Below are 26,448 nucleotides of genomic sequence, written 5' to 3' on the forward strand. Positions count from 1 at the left end.
GCGCGGTCCATATTTTAGTTAGATTTTCACTTGGAGGGTCGTTATGATTGAAACCATATGAAGGAGTCAAGAATAACTGAAGATTCAACTACTGTATAAGTTCCTGTCATGAGGGGTTTGGCAGCAAGGAAATACTAAGAATATACGGTATCTCTTATTTATTAAATATGAGAATTTAAAATTTTGGTTGACATTTTAGAAAGGATCATGTTTGAGCTGCTCTCGCGGGCCACATAAAATGAAGTGGCGGGCCAGATCTGGCTCCCGGGCCATGAGTTTGGCACCCGTGTATTATGACAAGAATAAAGTTGAAAGATTACAAGCAAAAAAATTGAATGTACTATGTTATTATTCGGAGAGTAAAGTCGTAATATTACAAGACAATTCCATTTTCATGACGATAAGGTCGCCTTACGACAGACACAAGTAAAATATTACCTGAATGAAGTCACAAATAGTCCAAGAAAAAAAAAACTTGACCTGAAATTCGTTGAGAATCAAATTTATCATTTCTGAGTTGTTTCTCAAAAAAATGTAAAGTTAGGCTCAAAACCTGCCAACCGTCTTCTCGTCATTTCGTTGCACTTCCTGGCCTCGATGATGTCCCTAATATTCTGTCCCAAGCTGCATCCAAGGACCGCTCGCTTTGGGACTTCTCCAATCTTTGTGATGTTCTCGAAAGGTGTTGCGTATGTTTTTTTTTTTTTTTTCGCGACATTTTGGACACTGCGAGCTAGCTTTTTTTCTCTCCTTTTTTTGTTCTCCCCTTCACATTGCCACCTCCAGCTGTCACACAGAGGGACAATAGACGAGAGGTGGGGGTGCTCTCTGAATGGGAAAAAATAAACTGGAGCGCACCCCCCAGCCCCCTCCCCTCACCATTCCTCGAAGCGCCACCTCCACCTCCCTCCCCAAAGACTCGTCATCTGCATTTGACAGGACCCCTGTTCTCCTCTCTTCACCGCCCCTTTTCTTTCTCTGTACTCTCCATAATCCTCCTCTCTCTCCTCTCTCTGCTAAGTGCAGCTGTTGCTCTCCATTGGAGGGAACTTAAAAAAAAGAAACTCGCTGATTGCTAATTAGGATAGCATTTTAGCTAAAAAATGTGCACTTTTTCTTCTTTTAGATGCATGCAGATAATAGAGGTGTTTGAAGAATTACGCACAGTATGCAGAGTTGTTGCATTGGATTTTTACACGAGTCTCTCAAACTCATGTTTGAAGTGTGGTGGGACGTAACGAAACGCAAATAGTTCAGGAGAATTGTTTTTTTTTTTTTTTTAAGTACAAAGCGTCGGGCAGAATCTGGGTCTCGCCAAACGAATCACTTTTCATGAGACCCCAAAACGGCATCTTTGCGCAACAATTAACATTGCATCATCCAAGGGTGGAAGCCATTTTCAACACTCGGGATTGGTCAAAAATTCGTCCAACTAACTCCAATACATTTAATGTTGTCTACAAAAATGGAGTTCCGTTCTCTGACGTAACACCAGTTTATGCACAAGGTTGGAATGTGCAATGTTTTGTTATTTTGACTTGGTGCCGCAGGAGTGGCTGCCTTTCCAGCAGCTCCTTTATTTTGTTATTCTACTTCTTCCTTTCATATATTTGCTGCTGTGAATTGGGAATTCCTCCATTGCGAGACTATTAAAGGTTTTCTTATCTTATCTTATCTTATCTTGTCCTATTCTATTGCTAACCTACACTAAAGCAGTAATAAAGTATACGGCTGCATTTTTTAAAAATGGCAAATTCTACCGATTAGCCAGTTGAGTAAGCGGTTAAAAATCGATTGTTTCTTTGACACGAGCAACTGTGATATGAATGTGCTTATGTGTTAATTTGTTCAATAAAGCAACTCTGTCTATCCTTGACCACTTGCTAGGCCATTACAGTAAGTCCCAACTATCAATGGTATGCTATGTTAAATTAGCTAACATCAATATGTTACCTTCTGTGTTGGCAACGGTAGATATGCTGTGGCCTTATATGGGGGAATTGTTGATTTGTGTTGAAGCTACGAATTAGAAAGAAGACAGACATGTAGATTCAATAATTAAGCATTTTTCATTCCATGGTTGGCAATGTTAGCAAAGCTAAGGGAACGCCTAGCTAGCACTTCAACGGCAACATGCTACGTCATTTTTGATTCTTTGCAGTACAAGCACTGCGTAAGTTAAAAAAGGAAACTTCTGTGCAGAAATGATGGTCTTTTTTTTGTACTTTGTACAATTCAGTCTGTACTTTTTTACTTATGATAGGAACTGGAGTGTCTGTACTTCTTTTTGAGTAGAGTGTCTGGGTACTTTTAACACCTCTGCTGGACTTGAATGCCAAAAAAAATGGAAAAAAATATAAGGTGCCACTTTTGAAGTATCACGCAGGCTCTTCCCTAGAAAAAAAAAAGAAGAAGCCTGAGAAAACAGCACAGCAAACACAGAGACCCCCGGTCGCTCAACAAATGAGCGACGAGCCCCGGGGTCCATTCACAACCCCAAAGCCCCTCCGGCCCCCCACCCAACCTCAGCCCGCAAGCCTATTAGCCAAGCATCGCTCCTCCGACATTCACCGTCGACAACATGTGGAGGTGTCGCCATGGCAACCCTTGGATATGACATGTGCGACCGATGGAGGGGGGCTGGATCCAAGGAGGGGCTCAGCCTTAACGCAAAAAAAAAAAAGAGAAGGAAAAAAAATGATTGAGGCGAGAAAAGAGGGAGATCAGCACCTCCCCGTCTCTTTTCATCAGGACGGCGGCGGTGGTGAATGGACTCGCTCTTCGGGGGCTTCTGCACATTCTTCCGCGGCTCGGAGAATCAGGCGGGCATATCCCGCATTCTTCTCTCCTTTTTCCAATGCCCCCCTCTTTTTCTGGCTCCTTTGTTGAGACCCTCACTAGGGAACTTTTTTTTTTTTCGTGTGCCGGTGGGGGTTAGGGAGTGGGCGGCCCGGGGACGCATAAACGTGCCTCGGAGCCACGACCGGCGTCAGTGTGTAGTAAGCGCCTCTGGAATACAAGAAGACGCCATCTATCCTGCCCTGCGACATGGATTACGGTAACTATTATTATCGTTCCCGCCTGATCTATTCTGCACGTCGTGTGTGAAATTTTGCATCCCGCCGAGGAACATAGCTGAAAACTTGTGAACATCACGTTGTGTTGATGCTCCAATCCCCCCGCACTCCTGCCATAACCATTTATTTGGGGTGTGTAGCTTGTGCAAATGCTACCATAATTTTTTTAAATATATTTTTTGCAAATCTGCCCACTAGGGAGTAAGTCAAACAGCAAAAATTCAGATTGTTTTTCCTCCCTATGTGAGTTCATTTATTGCCCAGAATTCATAATTTTGACCCATGATTGAATAAAACTATCCAGTGTATTAAATTACCGCATGTGACACATGCGGTAATTTTTTTTGCGCTAAAAAGACAATTTTGGCATGCGTCAACGCATCAAAGCCTGACCTTTCCTCTCCCTTCATTTGGATAATCCAAGGCACTCCCTCCCCCAAAAAAATCCATCTAGCCCAGGTCTTTTTCTGTCTTTTTTCTGTCACACACATTCAGGTCTTTTTCTGTCACACACATGCAAAGAAAGGGAAGGATGTGGTTTTATTGATTTGATTGGGCTTTTACACAGGCTTCATCGGAAGGTGTAATTGCTCGCTCTTGATTGAACTTTTGAAGCTTTTTTGCCACGCATCCCCTTTGACATCCAGTTGGCGCACACCCTCCAAAAAAAAAAAAGTAAAAATACGACGAAAACATCCAGTATAATACAGCCTTTTTCTAATATTAGGTCATGAATCTCAACCCTTTGCGAATAAAAATATCTAATTTGGGAGTCTTTCCCATAAAATTTGAGATACGCACCCCTCCAAGGAAAAATATCCAACCAAACAAACAAAAAATCATTTGGAAAATTAAAACATTCATTTTAATTCTTTCCTGAACGTCTTCAGCCCAAAACCACATCCCCAAAAACTCCTTAAAATGATTTAAGCATCCAGTCTAATGGAGTATTTCTTTATCATTTGAAGCCACGCACATCCTTGAATATCAAGTTGGCACCCCCCCCCCAAAAAAAAAAAATCAACCATCCAAACCTTCAGTCTAATGTAGTTTTTTTTTCAATTTAAGAAGTCTTTCTAAGCCACACACTTCAACATCCAGATCAGGTTAACATGCCCCCCTCCCAAAAAAATAAAATTACAAAAGTATTTAGAAGATCGAAGCATTCAGCCTAATTGAATCCTCCAAAGCTATGAAGCCACGAACCGGACATTCTGACAAATAATAATTCTAATTTTGAGGATCTTTCCAAAAATCTTCTGCCTTCATCATCTAGACATAGGTGGCACACCCCCTACCCTACCCGCAGGTATCTTTTTTTTTTCTTTTCTTTTATCTGAGTTTGCTTCACCCTCTCTCCACTTTTTGAATCACCCGCACACCCCCGGTGGTTACATGTTGTTCTCCAAATACTAAATTGCATTTCGAGCTTGAAGATACTTACAGCTCACAATGCAGATGCTTTTGCTAAACCGGGCGGGGGGGGGGGGGGGGGGGGGGCGAGATAATGGTTTGGCGAAGTAGAATTGAGTCTTATTTTTCTTCCCCACGATACAGTGATTTGTTTTCTTCATATATTTGTTATATCAGAAAGCATTATCACGACTAAAGCTCTCAGCGGAAATGTTGCCGTGTGGATGTGCACCGTCCCCCCCAACCCCCCACCCTGAGTCTGATCCTCTTCAAACGGCGAGCACTCAGCAGCCGTCTGGCCCACCGTCCAAAAAAAAACTCTTAAAACCATCGAGCCGCAAGGTCAATCGAGAAGCTTAATTTCTTTTTCCAACCTGCTCTGACTTGATTTCGCCTGATTTTGAACATCGGGGTACATTTCATTACTGAGTTTTTTTAGTTTGTTTTGTTTTTCGGGTCACAATGTGGTGATTTGGCTGACGTGTGTCTTTGGGTGTTATGTCTTGTTACGGATCTCCTTACAGATCTCCTCAATTGGTGCTTTCGATGATGCTGTTAGAATCGGATCCATTGGTATTTATCATGACAAGCAAAAGGCCACGAATGGATCACTTAATCGGCATACAGTATGTGTCTGACCTTTATGCCGCTTTGCTAAAAATGTTAAAACACAGCAGCAACCGCCAAAACGAGGATGTCAACGAAGGCGTCAGGTTATGTCATCGAAGTAAGACGTCACATCATCGTATTGCAGTGGAAATTAGCTTTGGTTTTGAGACTTGGTGAAGCAGTATGTGGCTCATTGCCCGGCGTATCTGTAAACAATTGTATGGAATGGAGCAATTGCACATTTGTGATCACGTGGCGTTTCATTTTAGGGTGTTATTTGCGCTACCGTGTTACTCATCGGACCTTGTGTGTCTGCTATATACAATTTCCCTTTTTTTTGTATGTTTGTACTCACAATGTGGCTCATTTTAGGGTAGCAAGGGAGCAGTTCCTGAGATAGCTAGCCATAAGTCTTTGTGTTTCCAAACTATGCAATTTCTACTTTTTCAAGGATTGAAACAATTAATATGTTTGTGATCATGATGCGACTCGTTTCAACGTACATGGGAGAGCAGCTCCCTTCATAGTCGTAAAATTTAAGTCACTGAACAATTGTGTTTGGTGATCATATGGCGGCTTATTTTAGGGTGTTACTGGAGCTGCTATGAAATTTCTCTTTTAAGTCCCTGAACAACCCTAACCCTCAGTCATGTTGCACGTGTCGGCTGAGTTTTTTAGGGGTATGGGTGACAGGAGCTGCCGCGTTTTCATGACTAAACAATTGCATGTTATGAATTTTGAGGCGACTCGTTTCCGTATCTAGTGTGACAACAGTTGCCATGGTGAAACCATATGACCTTAAACACTGCATTCTGTCCGCTCTTTGCAATCTCTTCTCTACCCCTTTTCCAGTGGTATTTACAGAAATATAGAGAAACAGGATCCCTGGTTTAACAATCTTATATGTGGCGGCAAAAAATAATTTCAGATCTTACCTTCCTCCACCCAACACGCACTATCCGTACGACTTTGCTATCCATTGGCGGTGCGCTCGCTTCGCAGCCTAATCCAGCCAGGAGCTAATTAAACTCACAAGCTTTTAGGCTACCGACCTCTATGCAGCTGCACAGCGCCTGGCCTGGCCTTGTCAACTCTAAATGGGATTGTGAATGTCTGTAGTGGGAGGCAGTAGTGGACAAGGGGGGTGGGGGGTGGGGGGGTTATGGGGGCTTGTCTCAATGCACATTATGAGACCGGCATTAGCTGGCTAATTAGTAGGAAGTTGATGGACTGAGCTGGACAAGATGAAGCCCATTTTTGTTCCGAAAGAGAAGCCTTTAAGTATGAAAAGAGTAATGGCATGTGGTAAGCATGTATGGTTAAATGATTTCGGGCTTTTATGGCAGCTACTGAGAGATTGATTTTTTTTTTCAGGTTGCATGTAGTGATTTTGTTTGTTGGTAAAGTCAAAAGAGCGAAACATCACAAAATATATTCAAATCTTCAAATCAACTTTTAACCCTTTCATGCACACTGTAACCTGATAACGCCATCCCTGAAGGGGTTAAACCTGAATGACACTATATTTAGACACCTTTCCAAATTATGTCAAATGTTATGATTATTTAGTGATTTATTAATCACTAAATAATCATAACCTTTTTATGATTTTATTTATGATTGGGGGGGTAATACGCTTACCGCAGATTCCCTCTCTCTTACTGACGCATACAGAGCAAAATGATTCAGATTCTGTAAAGCGTGTGTGTCCAACTCAAGGCCCGGGGGCCACTTCTGGCCCACCACATCATTTTATGTGGACCGCAAAAGCAAATTAAACATGTCCTTTCAATAACGCTTGATAAAATCTGAACCCAAATTTTGAGTTGTTCAAAGCAATAAACAATGTTGCGATCTTGCGTGCATTTTCTCACAACATTTTGACAGTAACAACATATATAACAAGAGAAGGGAATAAAACATTGATGTGGTTTCACAGTCATAACAACCCTCCGTGGGCAACTGTAACTACAACCTCAGTCCTCGTTTGTTTCTATGAGGGTTTTCGAAATGCTTTCAATGGCCGCAGATTTTTCATCTGTGCTGTACTGTTTGGACTGTGACGCTTCCGGCTCTTGTGTCGTCTGCAGAGGGGAAGCCTGAGCCACATCCCGGTGGTGAAGGAGACCCGGGTGGAGTCGGGCCAGCTGGCGATTCTCTCGGTGCTGTGCGTGCTCATCATCCTGGTGGTGCTGGTGGTGTCAGCCACCTTCTTCTGTGTGCGCCAGCAATCTCACCTGCACATGAAAGAGAAACTCTCCGGCTTGGGCACTGACACCAGCAGCGATGCCACGGCAACCTATCAGGTTTGGAGACGCCCCCACCCCCCTCGACACTTGCCGTTAGCCAATTGGGAGCCGGCATGCTCGAGCTCGAATCTGCCACTGGACAGGCACATGCGCGCTCAGCCTCATTTTTGTCCATGATTTAGACTTTCCCTTTTCTACTCCACATTGAAAATAGTGGATGATTCTTATTTATTACAATTGTGTATTTCTAAGTCATGGTCAAGTTCAAAATTAAGAAAAGAAAATCTGGTTAAACTGTAAAATATTTCCTCAAGAGCTATTCAGCAGCATACGATAAAACTGAGAATGTGAAAGAACATGACATACTGTAAAATTGTGATTCCAATCATTCCCCCCCCCCTCACCCATTAAAAAAAGGGATTTTAGCTAACATTTACCTCAACCTCATGCATCATACTATATAAACATCGCGCAGGTGCAACGATGGGCAGCCCGGTGGCTGACTGGTTAGCACGTCGGCCTCACAGTGCAGAGGTGCCAGAGTTCGATTCTGGCTCCGGACTTCCTGTGTGGGGTTTGCATGTTCTCCCTGTGCCTGCGTGGCTTTTCTCCGGGTATTCCCACATTCCAAAAACCCGCATGGCAAGTTAATGGAACACTCTAAATTGTCCCAAAGTGTGATTGTGAGTGCGAATGGTTGTTCATTCATGTGTGTGCCCTGTGATTGGCTGACAACCGGTTCAGTGTACCTCCGCCTACAACCTGAAGACAGCTGAGATGGGCTACAGGGTGCCCGCAACCCGTGAAACTACTTTCTAAAACAAATGTTGTATGGAATTATAATGCTCTCATTGGCAGTGTTTTGTAAATCAGGGGTTTTATACCATCAAAAAGAAAAGGTGTGAACTCTCTCATTATATTAAAGTAGTACCGCTCGATCCTCAGTAGGGTCCCGGGGAAGTTTAATTTGATTTTATATTATTTCCAGTCACTCTTTTGTCAGGAACAGTTTGATCAGCAACACTGCACTTCATTATCAAATAAATGCTTCACTAATAATTCAAATGAAATGTATGGCACATCAAGGTTCCATTTAAAAAGTAAACCTCAATGAACATTTAAAAACAAGCAGTTCTTCAAGGCAAGTGGATTGAACTTAAAAGTTGAACACAACAAAGCCGTAGTTAGAGTAGGTTGTGAATGAGAATCACCACCTTAAATAATTTAACCTTCACAGATTCAGAGCAGCATCGAAATTGCGGCAGCAGAAAATTACCTCCAGCATAAAGAGCACTGAGAGCCGTCTCTGTATGGAGAGACTGTCCGCAATCAAATCCAATTCATCTTTCACAACGGCTGCAGCTGTAACGTAGCACTTTCCGGCACATTGAACATAAAATCGCTGTCGTCCAACAGAACACATTATGTAAAAAATGCAAAAAAAATTATATGAAAAAAAAACACTTCGTTTTACCACCCTACACACTCTAACCACCTAAAAAAATCATGTAGTTCAACACAAAAGTGCAAATTTAAAAATATATTCCAAAACGTATGCATTGTAGTTTCTTTAAGAGGCTTTATTTACAAATGCGGCTCTTCTCCTGGATTAAGCGTCGTTGGTGGAGTGAACGCTAAACCGCGGTAAGCAGACGAACTCTTGTATTGTCAAGACGTGTTCGAATCCCCTCTGACCTATTGCTCCCCCCCAGGCCCCCTCCCTGGGCTTCAGTAGCAAGGGGAAATATTGATTCACCAGGGTGGGGCTCAGCTGTGACCGGTGTGGCACTCAGAACACATTTAGCTTGTGTGACTTGTTAACATTTTCAATATTTAATCAGGTTTACTCTTGCAAGACTGTTGAAAGAGAAGCATTCAGGAAAGACAATTTGGAGTTTTTGATCACATATGTCTTGGAAACAACGAAACCAGGAGCAACAACTGCGAGGTTCCTATTGTTGCCGTCGGTAATATTAGTCATAGAGTCATCAATATGGTTTGTGTAGAATCGCATTTTTGACCGTATAAACATCAATAAAAAGGCACCAAACTTTGCCCACTCCCGGCAAAAAAAAATATTGCTATTTTGAAGTTGGTGTACATTTGTACAAAAAAAGGGATCTGTCGTGCCCACTACAGACATTTCATTTTGTTTTTGTTTTTTCATGTGAGCAGTCTAGTGAGAGGACATACTAGCTGTAAATTACGAGCAATTACTTACATACGAGCAATTGTAAAGCCGAAGAACAATAAATAATGTAGGTGTAGGGCTTAAGATCTCATGATCACATCCTTTGAAAAGTTAAGTTAAAAAAAACTGAGCAATTGATCGTAAAATAAACAATAATGTGACGTAAGGTATGTGAGGCCGAGCAACAGCTACACTATGTAATATGACATTAGCATGCCAGATCTCTCTGATTATTCCATTGCTTATAAAAAATAATAATTTTAGTTGACAACAATGTTTGTAATCTGTTTTTTAATCATGAAAACATCACTCGACTACATTATATTTTACAACGCTCCACAGTTATTGCTCACTGTTAGCAAGCGAACAGAGTTTTGCATTGTTTGTTAGCCTTAAGCTAATCAGATTTTTCTGTGGCAAAGCTGTCGTTTTAAATATACAACATGTCCTTTTGTTTGATGTTGACTTTGACAGTAACCCAACACCCCCAACGAATAATGTGAAACTCCCGGCCACCACTTGAAACCTCAGTCAAATGTGTCCAAAATGTCCATCCGCGGTGCACGAGTGTGGATTATTGATGCTCCCTCTCGTTGTTCTTCACACTATGACAAGAGACCCGGGTCATAAAAACCCCGTCGGTATCTCCCCTCCGCACCCAGCTCCTTCCCACATTGTAGCAGAGAAGTCGAATGAATTATGAGGTGGACTTGGATGTTACCCCAAGGCCAAGACTCAGGGTGCCGCTTCATGACTCTAATCATTAAAGTCTTGACGGTGCCGAGAGGTGGGGGAGATGCAGGAGTAGGGGCTTAGCAGGCCCTGCAGCCCTCAGGGAAATATCACGTTGATAGATCAGCGGATAGCGCGTGTTGCCTTCCACAATGCCTTTCGGAGGCCTCGGCCGTTATTGAGCATGGAAATGAATTCTAAAGGAAGTGTCTGGCCGAAAACGGTACACGATGGTTTTTAAAGATTATGGTGACTTGGAACAGATAAGAAATGAGACAGAGTGTCAGACATAAAATAAGATCGAAAAAGCCTTTATTACTCGTGTGATGGGGAAATTACGTTTTGTTTTTTGTTTTTTAACTGCAGGATACATACAGACAGTGGCGGGTAAAGACACAAGTATAAGAGTAACAAAGAATCAAATTTGCACATTTAGTTGGAATTACATTACGCAGCGTGCAAGCACCATTTTAAATGACAGCTCCTGTGTACTTGTCAGGTGTACATGAAGAAACAATCCGGAAGGTAGTCTGCAGCATTGTATATAGCAACTGTACTGTAATGGATCAATAAAATGTATAGGGTACATGCATACAGCACATAAGGCGTTCAAGAGTCAGCAGCGGCAGTTCCACATGAATCAATACCTGACAGGCAAATGGGAATGTAACCAAAAGGCAAGAGTATGTAGTGAGTGTACTTTATAGCAATAAATACCGTATACAGTATCTATGTATTTTTTAATACGTGTGTGTGTGTGTGTGTGTGGGTGTGCGTGCGTGCGTGCGTGCGTGCGTGCGTGCGTGTGTGTGTGTGTGTGTGTGTGTGTGTGTGTGTGTGTGTGTGTGTGTGTGGGAGCGTGTGTGTGTGTTTGTGTGTGCACATGTAAAATAGAATTTTGATAATCGATGAATGGTTTAGACACCTTGTTGACTTTAAAACTGTTATCTGATTGTATTTTCAAAATAAGACATTTTGGAATACAACGTTTGACATTTTGGCTCATTTTCTGACATGTCACGAACCAAACCGGTAATTACAGCTCAGCAGAGTGACACGTTTTGCTTGTCAAATGGCCCGTCTTCATATTTGGACTGCACAGGAGAGCAATAGTTACAACAAAAAATAATTAAAAAAATAAAAAATAAAGGAAAAGAAAAGAAGAAGCTGAGTCACTTTGTAATCTTGATCAAAGTAGGGGGGAAGCATTTTTTTGTTGGCAAACTGGAGGTATGCACCAGAATATAATTCATGAATGCATCCCAGTCCCGGCTGGTTATTTGAATGATGGATGAGCTTTCCTGAATTGTTTTGGGGGAAAGGTTCCTTAATCCATCTTTTAAATGTCTGATTTGTTTTGGAGGAGTGTGCGGGGTAGCATATTGTTTATTTGGAGGGGTGGGGAGGAGAATCTTAAAATCAGAGCCATGTTTCTTAACAATGGAACACGATAGTCGAATCGGCCTTTATTCTTACCTGCAAGTGGGCAATTCCAGTGTCACAGCAGTAAAGTGCACAGTACCAGCAACTGAGACGTCAAATAATCAGTCATCCACAAATATCTTGCATAATACAGCAAGGAATGAGATCGAGCAGAGACTAATGTACTGTACTGTGTGAACATCAAGAATCAGATGTGGATGGTTCAGTACTGCATCCATGAAAATAGAGACAATGTGAACAGCAGAAAGAATAGTCAGCAGATTGGCAGGCAGCAGGACATACATAGTCAAGACTTTGTACTGGATGCAGGTGTGAATAGCAAACGGCCACGCCCTGATTTTCAAATGACTGAATTATAATATTTTTTTAAATAACATCCCCTCCCTCTCCTCCCAGGAGCTGTGTCGTCAGCGTATGGCCATCCGGGCGTCGGAGCGCGTGGAGCGTCCTGAGACTCTGCGCCATTCGCGTCTCAACAGCGTGTCCTCCCAGTTCAGCGACGGCCCCGGGGCCGGCAGCCCATCGGCGCGCAGCAGCACCTCCTCCTGGTGCGAGGAGCCCGTGCCGTCCAACATGGACATCTCCACAGGTCACATGATACTGGTGAGCGTAATCAGATCTTCCGTTTGGAAATGCAATTGGGACCAAATGGGGTGTGCTACGTCGCTCTCAGCTACTTTGCTGTCTGAAGAAGCACAATTTCAAAACACCACGCCACACCGTTCGCTGTTACTCTACAGACGAACAAGAGCTCTTAAAAACCCGTCTTGTTTTTGTTCTGACGGCAGCAACTGCCAACATCGAAGGTTGATGGCATTTGGTTTCTTAACATTCTGATGTTTTGAGTGGAGGTTCGTAGCGGTTTCTCGAATGTAAGGTTAGCTTGTCTGTGTGTGTGTGTGTCCTCGCTTTGTAGGCTCTTTTTAAACTTAGTCCTCACTGTGCCACAAGTACAGGAATGTGTGTGTGTGTGTGTGTGGGTGTGTGTGATTTTTCTCTTTATCTGGCCATTTACCTGCTCACCGCTGCAGCAAAATAAGCTCAACTTCCCCCCCCCCTCCCCCCTCCTAAAATATATTTTTCCCCGATGTGGCTGTTCCCAATGATTGTCTTTTTGGATGGAAAAGAGCTTTTCCTTCCACACATCCACACAATGGATTGTTTTAATTTTGCAGCACGTCATTCATTTGAGACAAGCTTGATAAAGAGACGGATAGATGCCTGGCAGTGTTTCCAATAATGGCGGGCGCATTAATCACATGCCACGTCTGCCTATTATATGTGGGGGGGGGGGGGGTGCTGTAATGAATGAGACGGAATGTGAGTAATGCCTTGTAGTGTTGCTAATAGATGGCTTTTCCTCACGCTCGTCAAGGCTTGTTTGTGCCACCCCTACCCCAACCCTCCTTTTTGAACGTGGCGACAATAGCACGGCGTTAACAACAATAAGGGGCCCTGTGAATCACTTCGAGGAGGCGGGCTGTTCTTATTATTTGCCAAGCGTAGTGTCGTGAGTGATCTGTTCTTCAGTTCAAAAGTCCAAGTTTGAAATTAGATTCCACACTGGGCGCTAATATTTTACGCTGATGGCCGGCTACCCGGCGCTAAGCCTACGTTTTGTATGTAGCAAACATGAGGTCTCAACATACAGTATATATATTTTTTTTAAATCATGGATTTTGAAAACATTTGTATACTTATATACTGTACATGTGCTATTGTTTTTGAAAGAGGAATTATTGAGGAACGGCTGGATTTTGGAAAGGGGGGACTTAGGCGGGGCTCTTCTTAACATTCCCCTGCCGTCATCTCCCATCAAACCGTGTGTGTGATTGCCTCCTTATCGCTCATCTCGGGCCTATATTTGCCCCTCTGATCTCATCTCTCTGTCGCACTCTCGCTATTTGGAGCGGCTCGCCGTGTGGAGACGGGTGATGAATACGCAGCGTTCCAAAGCTCACACACTCGCACTGCAAAAAAAAAGAAAAAAAGAAAAAGGAAGGTCTTGTGTAACTTTGAAAGTGAAATTGGAGGCCTACGTGTGCTGAGTCATCGGCTCCTTGTTGCTCATTCGGAGCTGCTTCGATATGCCGTTTGCTCGTTTGCATAGAGTCGATGACCCAATCGCCAAAATGGCTCGATAATGTTCCCCCACTAGATTGTGGTTCATCCTTTGGACCAATCCGTTGTATGGCAGATTTATTTCTTCGCAAACAATAGCGCTAGGCTAATAACCGTAGCCGAAATAGCTTACCGTTCTTACAATTCTGATGGGTCTCGTCTCCACTCCATGTCCAGCCATTCGGGCACAACATTTTCCACATTCTGAGTATATGGCTTGTATATGTATGGTCTTGCCAATAATCTCCCCTTCCTCCAACTCGTCATACTACTGGATCCCCCTCGATAAATTTGAAACGTCTCTTTCAGAATCGATTCCTGACTGCCTTTGTACACTTTCCATCGAGCCCCACTATTGTTTTCCTAAAGTGACGTCACATTTCCGGGTTTGTCACCCGTCAGGTTCTCACACGATTACTAACGGAGTCTAATTTAAGGAATATAATTTTTCCCATGCTTAATTCCATATATCGTACTTAATCAATTGATTTATGACATAAAAATATTTCATTTGAGATGTTCTAAAATTAAAAGCATGTGCGTATGTCTCCCCCCTTACGATGAATGGTGTTTTCACTGTACTGTGCAAACACACCAGGACCTTTGATGCTCATTTCAGGACCATGGACAGCACCTCACAGGCTGCATGCAAAAATATTTCTCTTGTGGACAGTTCGGAGAGCCTATAGGACCCAGGCATTTATTCATAGTGCCCTGGGCATGACGTTCACATTCTCATACTCCTGATTTCTGTAATTTAATTTCAGAGCTCAATTAGTTATCATTTTAATTTCAAATATGCCACAGGGGATGGGCCAAGTTTAGCGACGACGTCAGTTTGAAAGCAACTTTATTTTTCCAACAGCTGAAAGTTTGTCTATTGATGAGTAACACGCTGCTACAACATATTCTCCTCCAATGAATGTCACAGGCAAAAACAGTCTGTGGGTCGACACAACATACAATCAAGATTAATGAAGAAAACGACTCTTGTAACTCAAAGGCACCATGAACCAATTTAGAGAGAGGAAACAGCTCCCGTAAGAAACCCATAAATATTTCCGGAATCTTGAGGATGATCAGTGCGTTGTATTAAAGAACAGAGCGTGAGCCATATCACATCAACATCCCCCTTACCCCCGCCCTTCCTTTTGCAGACTGTCGAAGGCTACTGTTAGTTTTAATTTGACAGTAATGTGTTACCTGTTGTTTGTCGTCCGCCTTCATCCCGATTTCACCCAGCAGCCTCGGCCGCCGAGCAGACTGCTTATGGGATTAGACATTGTTTCCCTGACACTCAGGCCTCCCCCGTACCAAGTCCCTGATTGGCACACGTAATCCTTCCCACATTCGCTAAACCTTCGCGAGCCTGTCTTGCGGAATAAGCTGCGGTCCACCGCCTCCCGCCGGGAGCTCACTGCCTTGATAAGGGGCCCTGTTGGCTGCGTAGCGTTAAAGGAAAAATCTGAATGTAGAAGGCAATCAATTCACTGTGTCGTTTGAATGGAATGGGATGCACTTGGGAGCAGATGTGATGCCGGGGAGTCGGATACAACATGACAGGTGACAGGCAGTGATGGAAAAAAGGATTCAAATTTTCTCCTCATGTAAATATACTCTATGACTCATGTATTGGAAAGAACACTCAGATAGGCCTAAGGAACCAATTTGTAGGAAGGAACAATAGTACGCTTAATTCCCTTCCATCAAGGGATTGTCCATGATAATCAATACCCGATTTAAATATTTCCAGGCATGTTTGCATGGTATTTTTAGGCATTTCTTTAAGATCTTGGAACACACTTTAAAGAAATATAAACACATTCGAAATAATTTAATAATGAACCTACAGCTGTGCCCTGCTGTAGGCGTAAAATGCAGGATCATAGATATTCAATAATAATCTGTTCAGGAAAATTGAGGCTGCACTTGAAACCCTTCCTGATTTCTCTTCTTCCTTCAAATGTACACAGTGTTTAACACAGTTGTGCCCTGCCTGCCAGTGGCCAAAAGTAGAATTACATCCAAAAATAAAAAATTGAATATACAGTCAAACCTCGGTTTTCGATCGTCTCTGTTTTCGACCAAATCAGTTTTCGACCAAAAATTTCTAGGTTTTTTTTTATGCCTCGATTGCAACCAAAAATCGGTTCTCGACCAAACTGAGCACACTTGAATGCGCCGCTTGAGTCCTCTCGCCTTCCTTACACGAGGAAGTGACGTGAGTAATTGTGAGCAGACAAGTTCAATAAATCTTTTTTTTTTTTAAGATTGTGGTTTTGGTTTTCGAACAAATCGGTTTTTGAACGGAACTGATATATGACTGTAGTTATTATTGGAAAAAAAATTGAAAATTTATTTCAGAGAAAAGGTGTTTTTTTCTGGATGACATCCAAATACTGAGAAAATATGGATTTTCCTTCATGAAATTAAAAGCTCCCGGCAACAGCAGAGAACAAATAGATTTTTAGGAGCCTGCTATTAAAGATGGCGGTGGAACACACTGTTCTGTCTCATTATGTCCCCTGCATTAATCATGAGCGCTTGATTTTAGGACCTCTGTGGCAATTTAGCTTGCATATCTAACAATAAACTTTGATTCCCATCATTAGTTCCATTTGTATGCGTCTTAAGGACTCGCCTAATATCCTGTTGGAGATGTGAATTCATTAACCATCAAAAGGTAATTACCCATTGTGTGCTGGACAGGCCTATTTGTGATTATCATCTCAGCGGCATTTATATATTTTTTTTCCGCAAAGATGTGCTTTTTGCGTTTGACAGACAGCACAGACTGGAACAATGAAGCCGCTCAGACTACTTACGCTGTCTTTAATATGGGATAAACCCGACAGGCGTGTGAGTATCGCTTTCATTGTAGTAGCCAGCTGATCCCTGACATCAGTTTATGAGTCTGTAATCTTCGGCCCCGCACAATAGCAGACTAAACCATTTAACCCCCCCATCCGGAGGTGAGCCATAATACTGGACAGAAATGGGGGTAACATGGTGTGTGCTTTAAAAATAAATAAATAAACATTCTTGCCTTGCCAGCTACATCCCATAAGCTCCCTAAGACTTGCCCTGATTTGAGAGAACATACACACAAACACACACACACAACAACCCCCTTCTCTTTTGCCGTCTTTGTCTCTTGAGCGAATTCAATTTTGTCCTCTGCAAGCGACGCCTTCAACGCAGACAGTCTTATCAGTGGCAATGCAAACGGTAAAGGACAAGACTGGAACACACCTCACAAGTATTCTCACAGCTGACAAACCTCTCCAAAGTCTTAATTGTGTTCTCCACACCCCCTCAAACTACCCACCCCTTCCCCCACCTGCCAGCTACTGCCAGTCTAGGCATTTTTCAGGCTTGCGGTGTGAAATGGAACTCTTGTTTTCCCCTCAGTCGTACATGGAGGACCACCTGAAGGACAAGAACCGTCTGGAGCGCGAATGGGAGGCCCTGTGTTCATACCAGGCAGAACCCGCCACCTGCAGCATTGCCCAGAGTGAGCAGAGCACCAGGAAGAACCGCTCAGACGCCGTGCTAGCATGTGAGTGCCGCCCCCCCCCCCTCCCAAAGTGGGAAACCGCAGCTTTCATTCACAAACCTAGTCTAGAACTATGCTAAGATAGTCTATAAAGACACTTGGATAGTCAGCAATGATACCTGGGTGGTCAGAATTATTCCACAAGTAGTCGGTAAGAATAGTAAATATAATACATAGCGAGGTAGTCGGTTACAACAGTGGCCCCCGGGCCGCGGACCGGTTTTGGTCCGTGGGTCATTTGGTACTGAGCCACACAGAAAGATTAAATAACTGACATTACTTCCATTTTATTCATTACAGAATCTGAAAGATGATTCATTTTGAAAAATGACCGGATTCTCTATTACATCCATTTACAGTATGTCACTCTTAGTCGGCTAAAGACGCACTTCTCAGTCACGTGATAGGTTAGTACTAAAATGAAAACCAGGAGCTAGCAAATACAAGCGACTTTAGAAAGTTTCTTTCCAAAGATGCTTAAAATACAGATTTATTTCAACGGGAGATTCCCACGCACCAAGTCCACTCTGCATAAGATGCGACGATGGTATTTTTCATGCACTTTGTATTTGCGGTGTATCTTATTTTGAAGGCACGTTTAATTAAACATTACCATAGCGAACAGAGAGTGTTGCGGCCAGATAGGACCGGCCGTTGTATTTATTAAGCCGGTCCCTGAAAATAAATATATCTGACATTAAAACGGTCTGTGGGGCAAAAAAAAGGTTGGGGGCTGCTGTGTTGAGACTGTTTTCTTACCGCGGCATGTTCCAAAATGCTCTCGTCACACATTGCCGTGCCCTAATATGGGAATTAGTTGACGCCAAGTAGCAATGGGCTTATTCTTTTTTTTTTTTAAGTTAACTGTCAATCAATGATGACACAACCGTCCACTCTTGACTGCGTATAACACTTGAAGATCTGAGATTAGAAGCTTGGCTGTCACTCAAAGCGACGTGTTAAAACAGGAACGTTGAGTGTGGAGATTTTCATGGAGATATAAAGGAGTTGAGGGACTTTTTTCTTATTGGAGGTGGAGAGATTCCGGACTTGTGCCATGATGAAAGAGTGATGAAAGTGCTCTTCTCCACACGCATCCTCTCTCAGTTTCATTTTTGTGGGGTTTTTTTTTTTCAACGCGGGGTGCCAAGGAGGGAAAACACACTAATGAATTATGCATTTTTCTTTCAGATGATCATTCCAGGATCACCTTGAAAGCGGAGAATAACCACAGCGGCTCCGATTACATCAACGCCAGTCCAATCGTGAGTATTGTATTTTTTTTTTTTTCGAGGGGTTAGGTTGGATCTGCCGTTCCCGTTTGATTTGTCATAGATTTGAGTATATTGATCCTTTTTTTTGTTCTTTCAAAACTTAACTTCTCCAAGCTCAAATCCACGTGGATCTATCAGTGCTTTGAGATAACCTCATTTTTTTCATCTGTACAAACTAAGAAAAAAGAAACCACATAAGCATCTTTTGTTACAGGCAAATACATATCCGATACAGTATATCCAAAAGTAGGTGGGAGAGGGCCAAGGCTATTTTTTTTAGCACTCCCACAACCACCACATGTTGTCAGTTGTGATTTCCCCCGAGGCTGCTGCGCAGGGACTCCATCAACAGGAAGCTATGCATTTCAAACACAGTAGTCGGAATTTTCCGAGCAGATAAAGGAGGGAGCTGCGCTAAAAGCTTAATGTGCCTCTCAAACAAACAATCCGCGCTTTTACATGCTCCATTTTCTCAGATGGCATATTCACACCTCGCTTTTTCAAGGTTGCGCGCAACAACAAAAACATTTTTTTTGTGCAGTGGGGGGGTGAAACGACCGAAGGGTTGCAAGTGGGCAAGGAAGGGCAGGACACAGAAGGGGTGGGCGGATGCAAAGAGGGTAATTACACCACAATAGGGACCCCTGGCTGTGTCTAGCAAAACCGATAATTATGTCTGTCAATGTGGCTTCTTCCTTTTCATTAGCTCCGAGGCAGCAACGTCCCACCAAAAATAATCGGGCTCTTTTCTTTCCCGGGGAGTTCACAAAAGCTAATGAGCTAACTAGCAGTCTCCAGTCACCCAAACGTCGCAAACACACAGGATTGACTGCATGCGGTACGACTTGGCCGAGAAAGACAGCGGGTCCCATTCACAACCATTTCTCATCGTGTTGTCAGGAACGAGAGCCAAAAAGTTGGGAGTAATGCTGTAGTAGTTTGTCGTCATGTAGGACATTCAGGGACAATACTCTGAAACAATACTCAAGGAGTTAGAACATATTGAAGTATTTAGGTGCAATTCTCAGGTACAAACATTGCACTAGTGTCAAACTGAAGGCCCGGGGACCAAATGTGGCCCACCACATCATTTTAAGTGGCCCGCGAAAGCAAATCAAAGATGACGACTTCCATGATACTTGCCACAATCCATCCATCCATCCATTTTCTGATCCACTTTATCCTCATCTGAGTCGCTTGCTGGAACCTATCCCAGCTGTTTTCGGGCAGTAGGCGCGGGAGACCCTGGACCGGTTGCCAACCATTCGCACGGCACACAGAGACAAACAACCATCTGTGCTCACACGCAAACCTAGAGACAATTTAGAGTGTTCAATCAGCCTGTCATGCATGTTTTTGGAATGTGGGAGGAAAAACTGAGTACCCGGAGAAAACCCACAGGGAGAACATGCAAACTCCACATAGGAAGCTTAACTGGAATCATACCTCTGCACTGGGCCACACGATTGGAATTGTCAGGAATAATACCCTGACAGGCAATGACAATACTTTGGTAGTCAGAAACAATAATCGGGTAGTCAGTAAGTACATTTGAGCTGTCCTGGACGATATCAAGAGAGTCTGAGGGAGCCCAGTACAATACCGGGGTCGTCAGCAGCAATACCTAAGTAGTCAGGAACAAAACCCGTATTGTTCGCACCACGGGGCTCCACACGAACTTTTGCACTGGTAGAAACCGAAAAGTTTTTTTACACCAGGACAGATTTGGTCTCATTCTTTTTGGGGGGAGGGGGTACAGCCTGATCATATTTGCTGATGTATAATGGTCTCAATACTGTGGTTTTGTATGATATAAGATTGAGTTTGACTGAAGAGAAATATTTTACGGACACAACAGCTTTGTTTGCAACAAGCCGCAGCTGACAAAACGGATCAAGTCTTTTGCGTAACTTTAAGCGAAAACAAAAGTAGGAAGTAAAAAATATCAGTTAAAGCAGTGAAATAATAGCTGACAGCGAAACAACTCATTTTATTCGTATTAGTTCAACAAAACAGTGTAAAACGACGCGATTGAATGCTTTCACGAACATTTCTTTTTACACACTTAATATTTTTACTTCTATCCAGGACTTTAAAAAGTCGTAAGGATTGCAAAATATTTGGATTTTGTTTTATTTCAGCCTCTGTGTCATAAAATATTATTGAAGACGGAAGGATGGAAGCCTCGTGGTTTGATTAGGTATCATGACTTACCAGGAAGTGACAAAATTAACATTTACTGCTTCTAGGGACTTAATTCGGTTTTGTTCAACTGAGTTTGAATGCACCTTGCGTCTCGCCGAACGTGAGGTGCCAATGTTTAAGATTGTGATCGTTAATTATTATAGAACGTTTATATACGAGTTAATAGGTCAAAGCCCAACCAGCCACATGCATACTGTGTTTTTCAAGTAGTACCTAACAGTATTTATAATTACACGAGGCTAAAGTGGCGAATGGGCATAGGACTTTTTTTGCGAGCAGTTTTATAACCAAACCAAAAGAGATGACAAAAAACGACTTCCTCCGCCCGCGCCGTTCTTCTCGCCACGGCAGAGAAGAGGACGGCTCGAAAACACAGGACCACTCTTTCATGTTTGCGTTTTAGTATTCCAGCGACGGCGGCTGCAGCGCGTCTGTGTCCTTGAGATTGGCAAAACGAAACGGCGGCGCTCGCGTTTGCCTTTAATTTCAGCTAGGGCAATTTCGCCCCCACCCTCACATTTCTCCTCTAGCAAAAAACATGTGAAGAATCTTAAAAGCAGAAAGCATGAAAAAGAAAATGTTTTGCTGAATTACAACAGTGTTCCAGTGATCTCCTTCTTGTGCGTGTCTGTGATGTTTAAGAAACTGTACATCATTGAATTGATTTTAAAGATAAGGAATATTTGTTTTCCAACCTTTATAAAATTCTGTTTGTTGTTTTTAACTTTCTGTACAACACAGTTTAATTGAATCATTTTCCAAATTTAAGCGCCATGTTGATGTTCAAACCGTGTCGAATGTTAAAGTGGCTTTCAGTGGTTTTTGATGAATATGTATTTTAGTGATTATGTTGTTGGTACTTTTACAGCATAACTATTTTAAGCTGTACGTACCACAGTGCGACGTAATGACGCAATGACATCATCACGCAATGTTAGTTTGTGTCTTTTTGGCAAAAACTGCATGGGCACTTCAAGGACTTTGAGACTTGCGCTCAACAATCACTTTTGCGCTTGATGACGCGTTCAAACATAAATCTCATTGGCGGACAAGAGGGAGGTGCCGAATATCTCCGCGAACGTAAAGGGAGGACGTGATGGTCTCCATCCAGATGGCGGATTTAAGCCGGTGTCCGACCTGCGGGTTTTCCATCCAAGCACTGCGTGACATTGTGTTTTCTCACTCCCAGATGGACCACGACCCTCGCAACCCTACTTACATCGCATCGCAGGGTCCGCTTCCCTCCACCGTGGCCGACTTCTGGCAGGTAAGTCTCGTCCTGCCGCCGCTCCCATCACTCAAAGTGATTTGCTTCTTCAGCCGTGAGGTTTCCGAATAATCGCAGCGGAGACGCACACAGTGGGGAGAAAAGACGGCGGGGACATGTGGGTTACACATTCTTTGCTTTGTGATGGGAGCTCTCAGTGGGAGATCAGCAAGCCCCCACTTTGCGCCTCTCGTGTATTGTACCTGCTAAAAATATTTTCTCAACAATATTTTTAACAAGCTTGACGCTTTAAGCAATGCTTAACACTTCTCACAAGATGACATTTCTTCAAACAGTCGGAGTCCTGTGGCCCAATTTCAAAGATGACAAAAGCATTTTTTTCCCTACTTCGGAAAAAAAATAAGATTTTTTTCCCCACTTGTAAAAAGACAAATCAAAGAGTAGAAAGAACACTATTGTTCCAAGGACGTGCAACGTAACTGCTGGACGTAAACTCTATTGCTAAGCAAAACAATAAAACCTACTAAGGCGTGTAAACAGCCTCTCAGATGAATCAAAGTTGTAAACAAGTCCCCTGCAAAATATCGTTCGAAGGTGACCGGCACCTTAACCACAAACGTTCAGTATGCGCTCCACAAACTGAAACTGCTGAACCTGTTATTTGACCTCTGTTGCTAAACAAGCTAGTAGCACCTATGGAAGCACAAGAATAAGATCCGATGTGTTGTTTGTTTTAGTTACGTTACGTCGTGATGAGGAGCAGAAACAGCTTGAAGTTGTCTTTCGTGCTTGCGGTTTCCGTTTTTTCTTTTTTTTTTTTTTTTTTGGGGGGCAGATCATTTGACAAATTAATTTTTGTACTGATGCACTAAGTACGAGTTTAATACTTCACTGACATGTGCTATACTGAAGCACAAAGTCCACAACACTTGTAGCGGGGCAATGTAACCGCAATTACATTATATCTATATATATATTGCGCGTCATCCCGCACGCGGTCTGTCCTTCCGTCTGTCCCTTTTCAAAACGTACCTACTTCACCGCGCCGCTGCGCGCCGCCACTGCGCGCCGCCACTGCGCGCCGCTCAGACAGTGGCTCACTACAATCGCGCGGGCATCTTAGCGAAAAAATGTTGTCTACCCACAAGCATTGCAATAAAATTGTTAGTTATTTAGTAGAGCTAAACATCTCTTTATTTTCACGATAAGCAATGAAGATGAACAAAAAGTTGAACCAAGCAACAACACTTTTGTGGGCCGGAAGCCCACCTTACCAGCCTTCCGCAGGAACTAGCTGATGAGCCGCCCGGAGGGCGGCGAACCAGCTAGTACATTATATATCCTCTGTACAAAGACCAGTATTAGTGCCGTACCGATGAGCTGAGAGAAGATTTCAATGAGGAATTATAATAAATCCCATTTAAGTTTTAATTAGGACATGATTGGCTGCTGCTTTCAGGCAGTACGGCTACGAAATTTTGGGATTCATAAAAACACCTAAATGAGCAATATATCCATCTGTATGTGCGATGCCGCCCCCAGGTGGACAAGGCAGACACACCAGATGCAAAATCACAAACGCAGTTTGTGATAAAACTGCTGATGATTTGCGAGTCTTGCAGTGCCAATAACAAGGCTAATGTATTCCCATTCCTTGCCCGATGCACCATTAATCACCCGGAGCCACAAGCCGTTGTTAAACACGGCCGACCACTTCCGTGGAGGTGCGCACTAAATGATGCATGCTGGCCAAATGGCGTCCCTGTGTGTTAATAAGACGCCCACTGTAGTAATTAGCGAGACCATCGCCTGCGCAGTCGCGTAACGGGAGTGCGAAGCAGGCACGAACCCTCTCTTCCTTTCTCCATCGCACGCAGAAAGTTTTCTCAAGCTGGGACTTCCTGGAAAAATGGCTTCTCATAGGCGACAATAGGCTCGAAGTTAATTAACAACGCAATAGCTCGCTAGCTTTTAACTGCAAATTGTGTGGGAAGTTTCCCCACCCCCTCTCATTCTATTCCACTGTGTTGAGTGGCTCAAATGAAACAGCGATAATTGTTTTGTATTTGTTTGTTGGTGTTTGTGCCAGGTGAATAGACTAGCGTCAATTTTTTATCGGCACCCAAACACACAGATTCTCATGCCATGAACCCAATGCTGCATCTTTTCCAATTACGTAGGTGGGGGGCCTTGGAGGTCAGGGATGCAAAATCAGGCTTGCATTCACTGAGTTGAACAGTAGTTTTCTCACTCTTTCAGGCCTAAACAAAAATGAGTCAGTGAATGTCATTGGACGAGATTGATGTCAGTTATTGTCAGAAAGTGACTCTTAATTCTTTACGATTCCAAATGCTGCTTTTTAGTTTGGTTTGTTCCTGCTTGTATTTTATATGTGCGTAGCATTTCATTTCATGAAATCATGACTGTGGGTGGGATAACAAGCAATGACTTCTGGGCAATGTTATTTGCTGACCGCGCTGCAAAATAATAAATGCGTTCTTAAAGAGAGATTATTTGGAATACATATTCAACTATAATTATAATTCTGCTTGTGGTGATCAGTGTAGATTTGTCAAGTCAGATTTTGGGGGGGAAAAAAACTGGAAAAAAAAAACATCTGTGGAAAATGAGAAACCTTGAGAAGGGGTTGCAGATGGGACAATCCACCTTCCGGGCTGTATCTGACACAATTTTGTACTATACAATGTTAGAATGATATAAAAGTCAATTTAACAAGATGAAAACACTGCAGAGAGACACCTTCAGAGAGGTGGATCTCCCTCAAAACCCGGGCTTCAGCTCAGTCGGAGAAAATCCTGTCCATAATGATTGGAGCAGAATCCGTACAGCGACATTCAATTGGGTCATCATCACCTTGCCCCGTCTCCAGACCAGGGAGGAGGGGGAAGGACGAACAGGGGAAGAGGCAGTTAAAAAGGCCAACGTGCAGTTCAACTATATGCAAGATTTGTTAATTCAAATGAGTCTAAAGTAGGGATTTAAATATTGTAGCTGCTCCAATTGGCATGGGTAGGGCATTCCAGAGCACTGGAGCCCAAATAGAAAATTCACAAACTTCTTTTTGGCTCAAGAAATCACTAAAAGACCAGAGTGTTGTAAACAAAGAGCTCGGGGCGGCGTCACTAAGTCAGCGAGTTAGGAAGGTGTTCAGCCGTGTATTGTTTTCTCAGTAAGTAGCAAAACCTTGAAATCGCATTTCAAACGGACCGGTGGCCATGCAAGTTGGCTAGTATCGGCGGGTCATGTATTCGAAGTTCTCTTCGCTTTCTCTTCATGTCTTCTTTACTTCCAATTTTGTCTTGTGACCCCGATGTTGTAACGCATAACAGTACTGGACAGAGTAATTGTAATAATATTCCCCAAAATATTAAGAGTAATGTGTTACATGACTTACATCACCACCTAAACATGACCTCACCGCTGTTCTGTAAAAGTTTCTAATTCCCTTTTTGTCACTAACGAGATACGGAAAAAAACCCCACATCGACTGAATTTATGCGCACTGAACATATTAGATAAACGCACTGAACACTCGTAAAATCTTGAGCTTTTTTTCCGCTTTCCCTTAACTCATTCAATAACAGCCAATTCTGGACCAAGTCTGAAAAGACGTTTAGAAACGTCTTTGGGAGTGAATGAGTTTTAATGGCTGCTGTGGGCTTGTGTGTTTCTCACGTTACAATCGGCTGCGTCAGTGACGATTTTTTTTCAAGGCCCCCGCACCCGGATTAAAAAATCCTTTTCATCCTCTCGTATTCCGCCGCTCGTCAGCCTTGAACGATTTGCATCTCCTGTGGTACACAGATGGTGTGGGAGAGCGGCTGCGTGGTCGTCGTCATGCTCACTCCCGTTTCGGAGAACGGCGTCAAGCAGTGTCACCGCTACTGGCCGGATGAGGGCTCCGATGTCTACCATTTCTACGAGGTACGTACGGCGAGATCGCTTTTAATTCACGCGCGCGCCCCACAGTTTGTGAATGTCCAGTCAAATTGATGACAAGGTCACGCACCTCATGGAGAGCAAGCATTGCAACTCATAATTTGGAAATCTCTCATCAATCACTTTTAATCTTGCACACTCCCAGAGAGGGGGAGGGCGGAGGCGTGGGGGTTGCTCATATTGCATCGTCTGGAAATCTCTACCTCATGGTCTTACGCACACTACAGTTTAGAAATCTTTGCTCGAATCAACCCCTATTAATCGCACGCACCTCCGCACCCGAGTTTGGAAATCTAGACTGCAATTTATCAATTTTAACGTCAAACGCCACCTCGAGTGAACTGTGTGGACCCCCAAGGGTGTGCGCACGCAACACAGTTTGGGAATCTT

At 43.1% G+C, this 26,448-nt stretch overlaps 1 protein-coding gene across 1 annotated transcript in view; it reads left to right on the forward strand.

Annotated features, from left to right (window-relative positions):
* ptprn2 (protein tyrosine phosphatase receptor type N2) overlaps positions 1 to 26,448 on the forward strand; it is a 132,178-nt gene that overhangs the window by 96,036 nt on the left and 9,694 nt on the right. The window contains exons 12-17 of the mRNA XM_052054086.1: positions 7,190 to 7,405; positions 12,111 to 12,317; positions 17,247 to 17,394; positions 18,583 to 18,656; positions 22,060 to 22,137; positions 25,924 to 26,043. Coding sequence (XP_051910046.1) covers positions 7,190 to 7,405; positions 12,111 to 12,317; positions 17,247 to 17,394; positions 18,583 to 18,656; positions 22,060 to 22,137; positions 25,924 to 26,043 — 843 coding nt within the window. The remainder of the gene's footprint in view (positions 1 to 7,189; positions 7,406 to 12,110; positions 12,318 to 17,246; positions 17,395 to 18,582; positions 18,657 to 22,059; positions 22,138 to 25,923; positions 26,044 to 26,448) is intronic.

Source organism: Hippocampus zosterae, chromosome 20, assembly GCF_025434085.1.
Source record: "Hippocampus zosterae strain Florida chromosome 20, ASM2543408v3, whole genome shotgun sequence".
NCBI classification, from domain to species: Eukaryota; Metazoa; Chordata; class Actinopteri; order Syngnathiformes; family Syngnathidae; genus Hippocampus; species Hippocampus zosterae.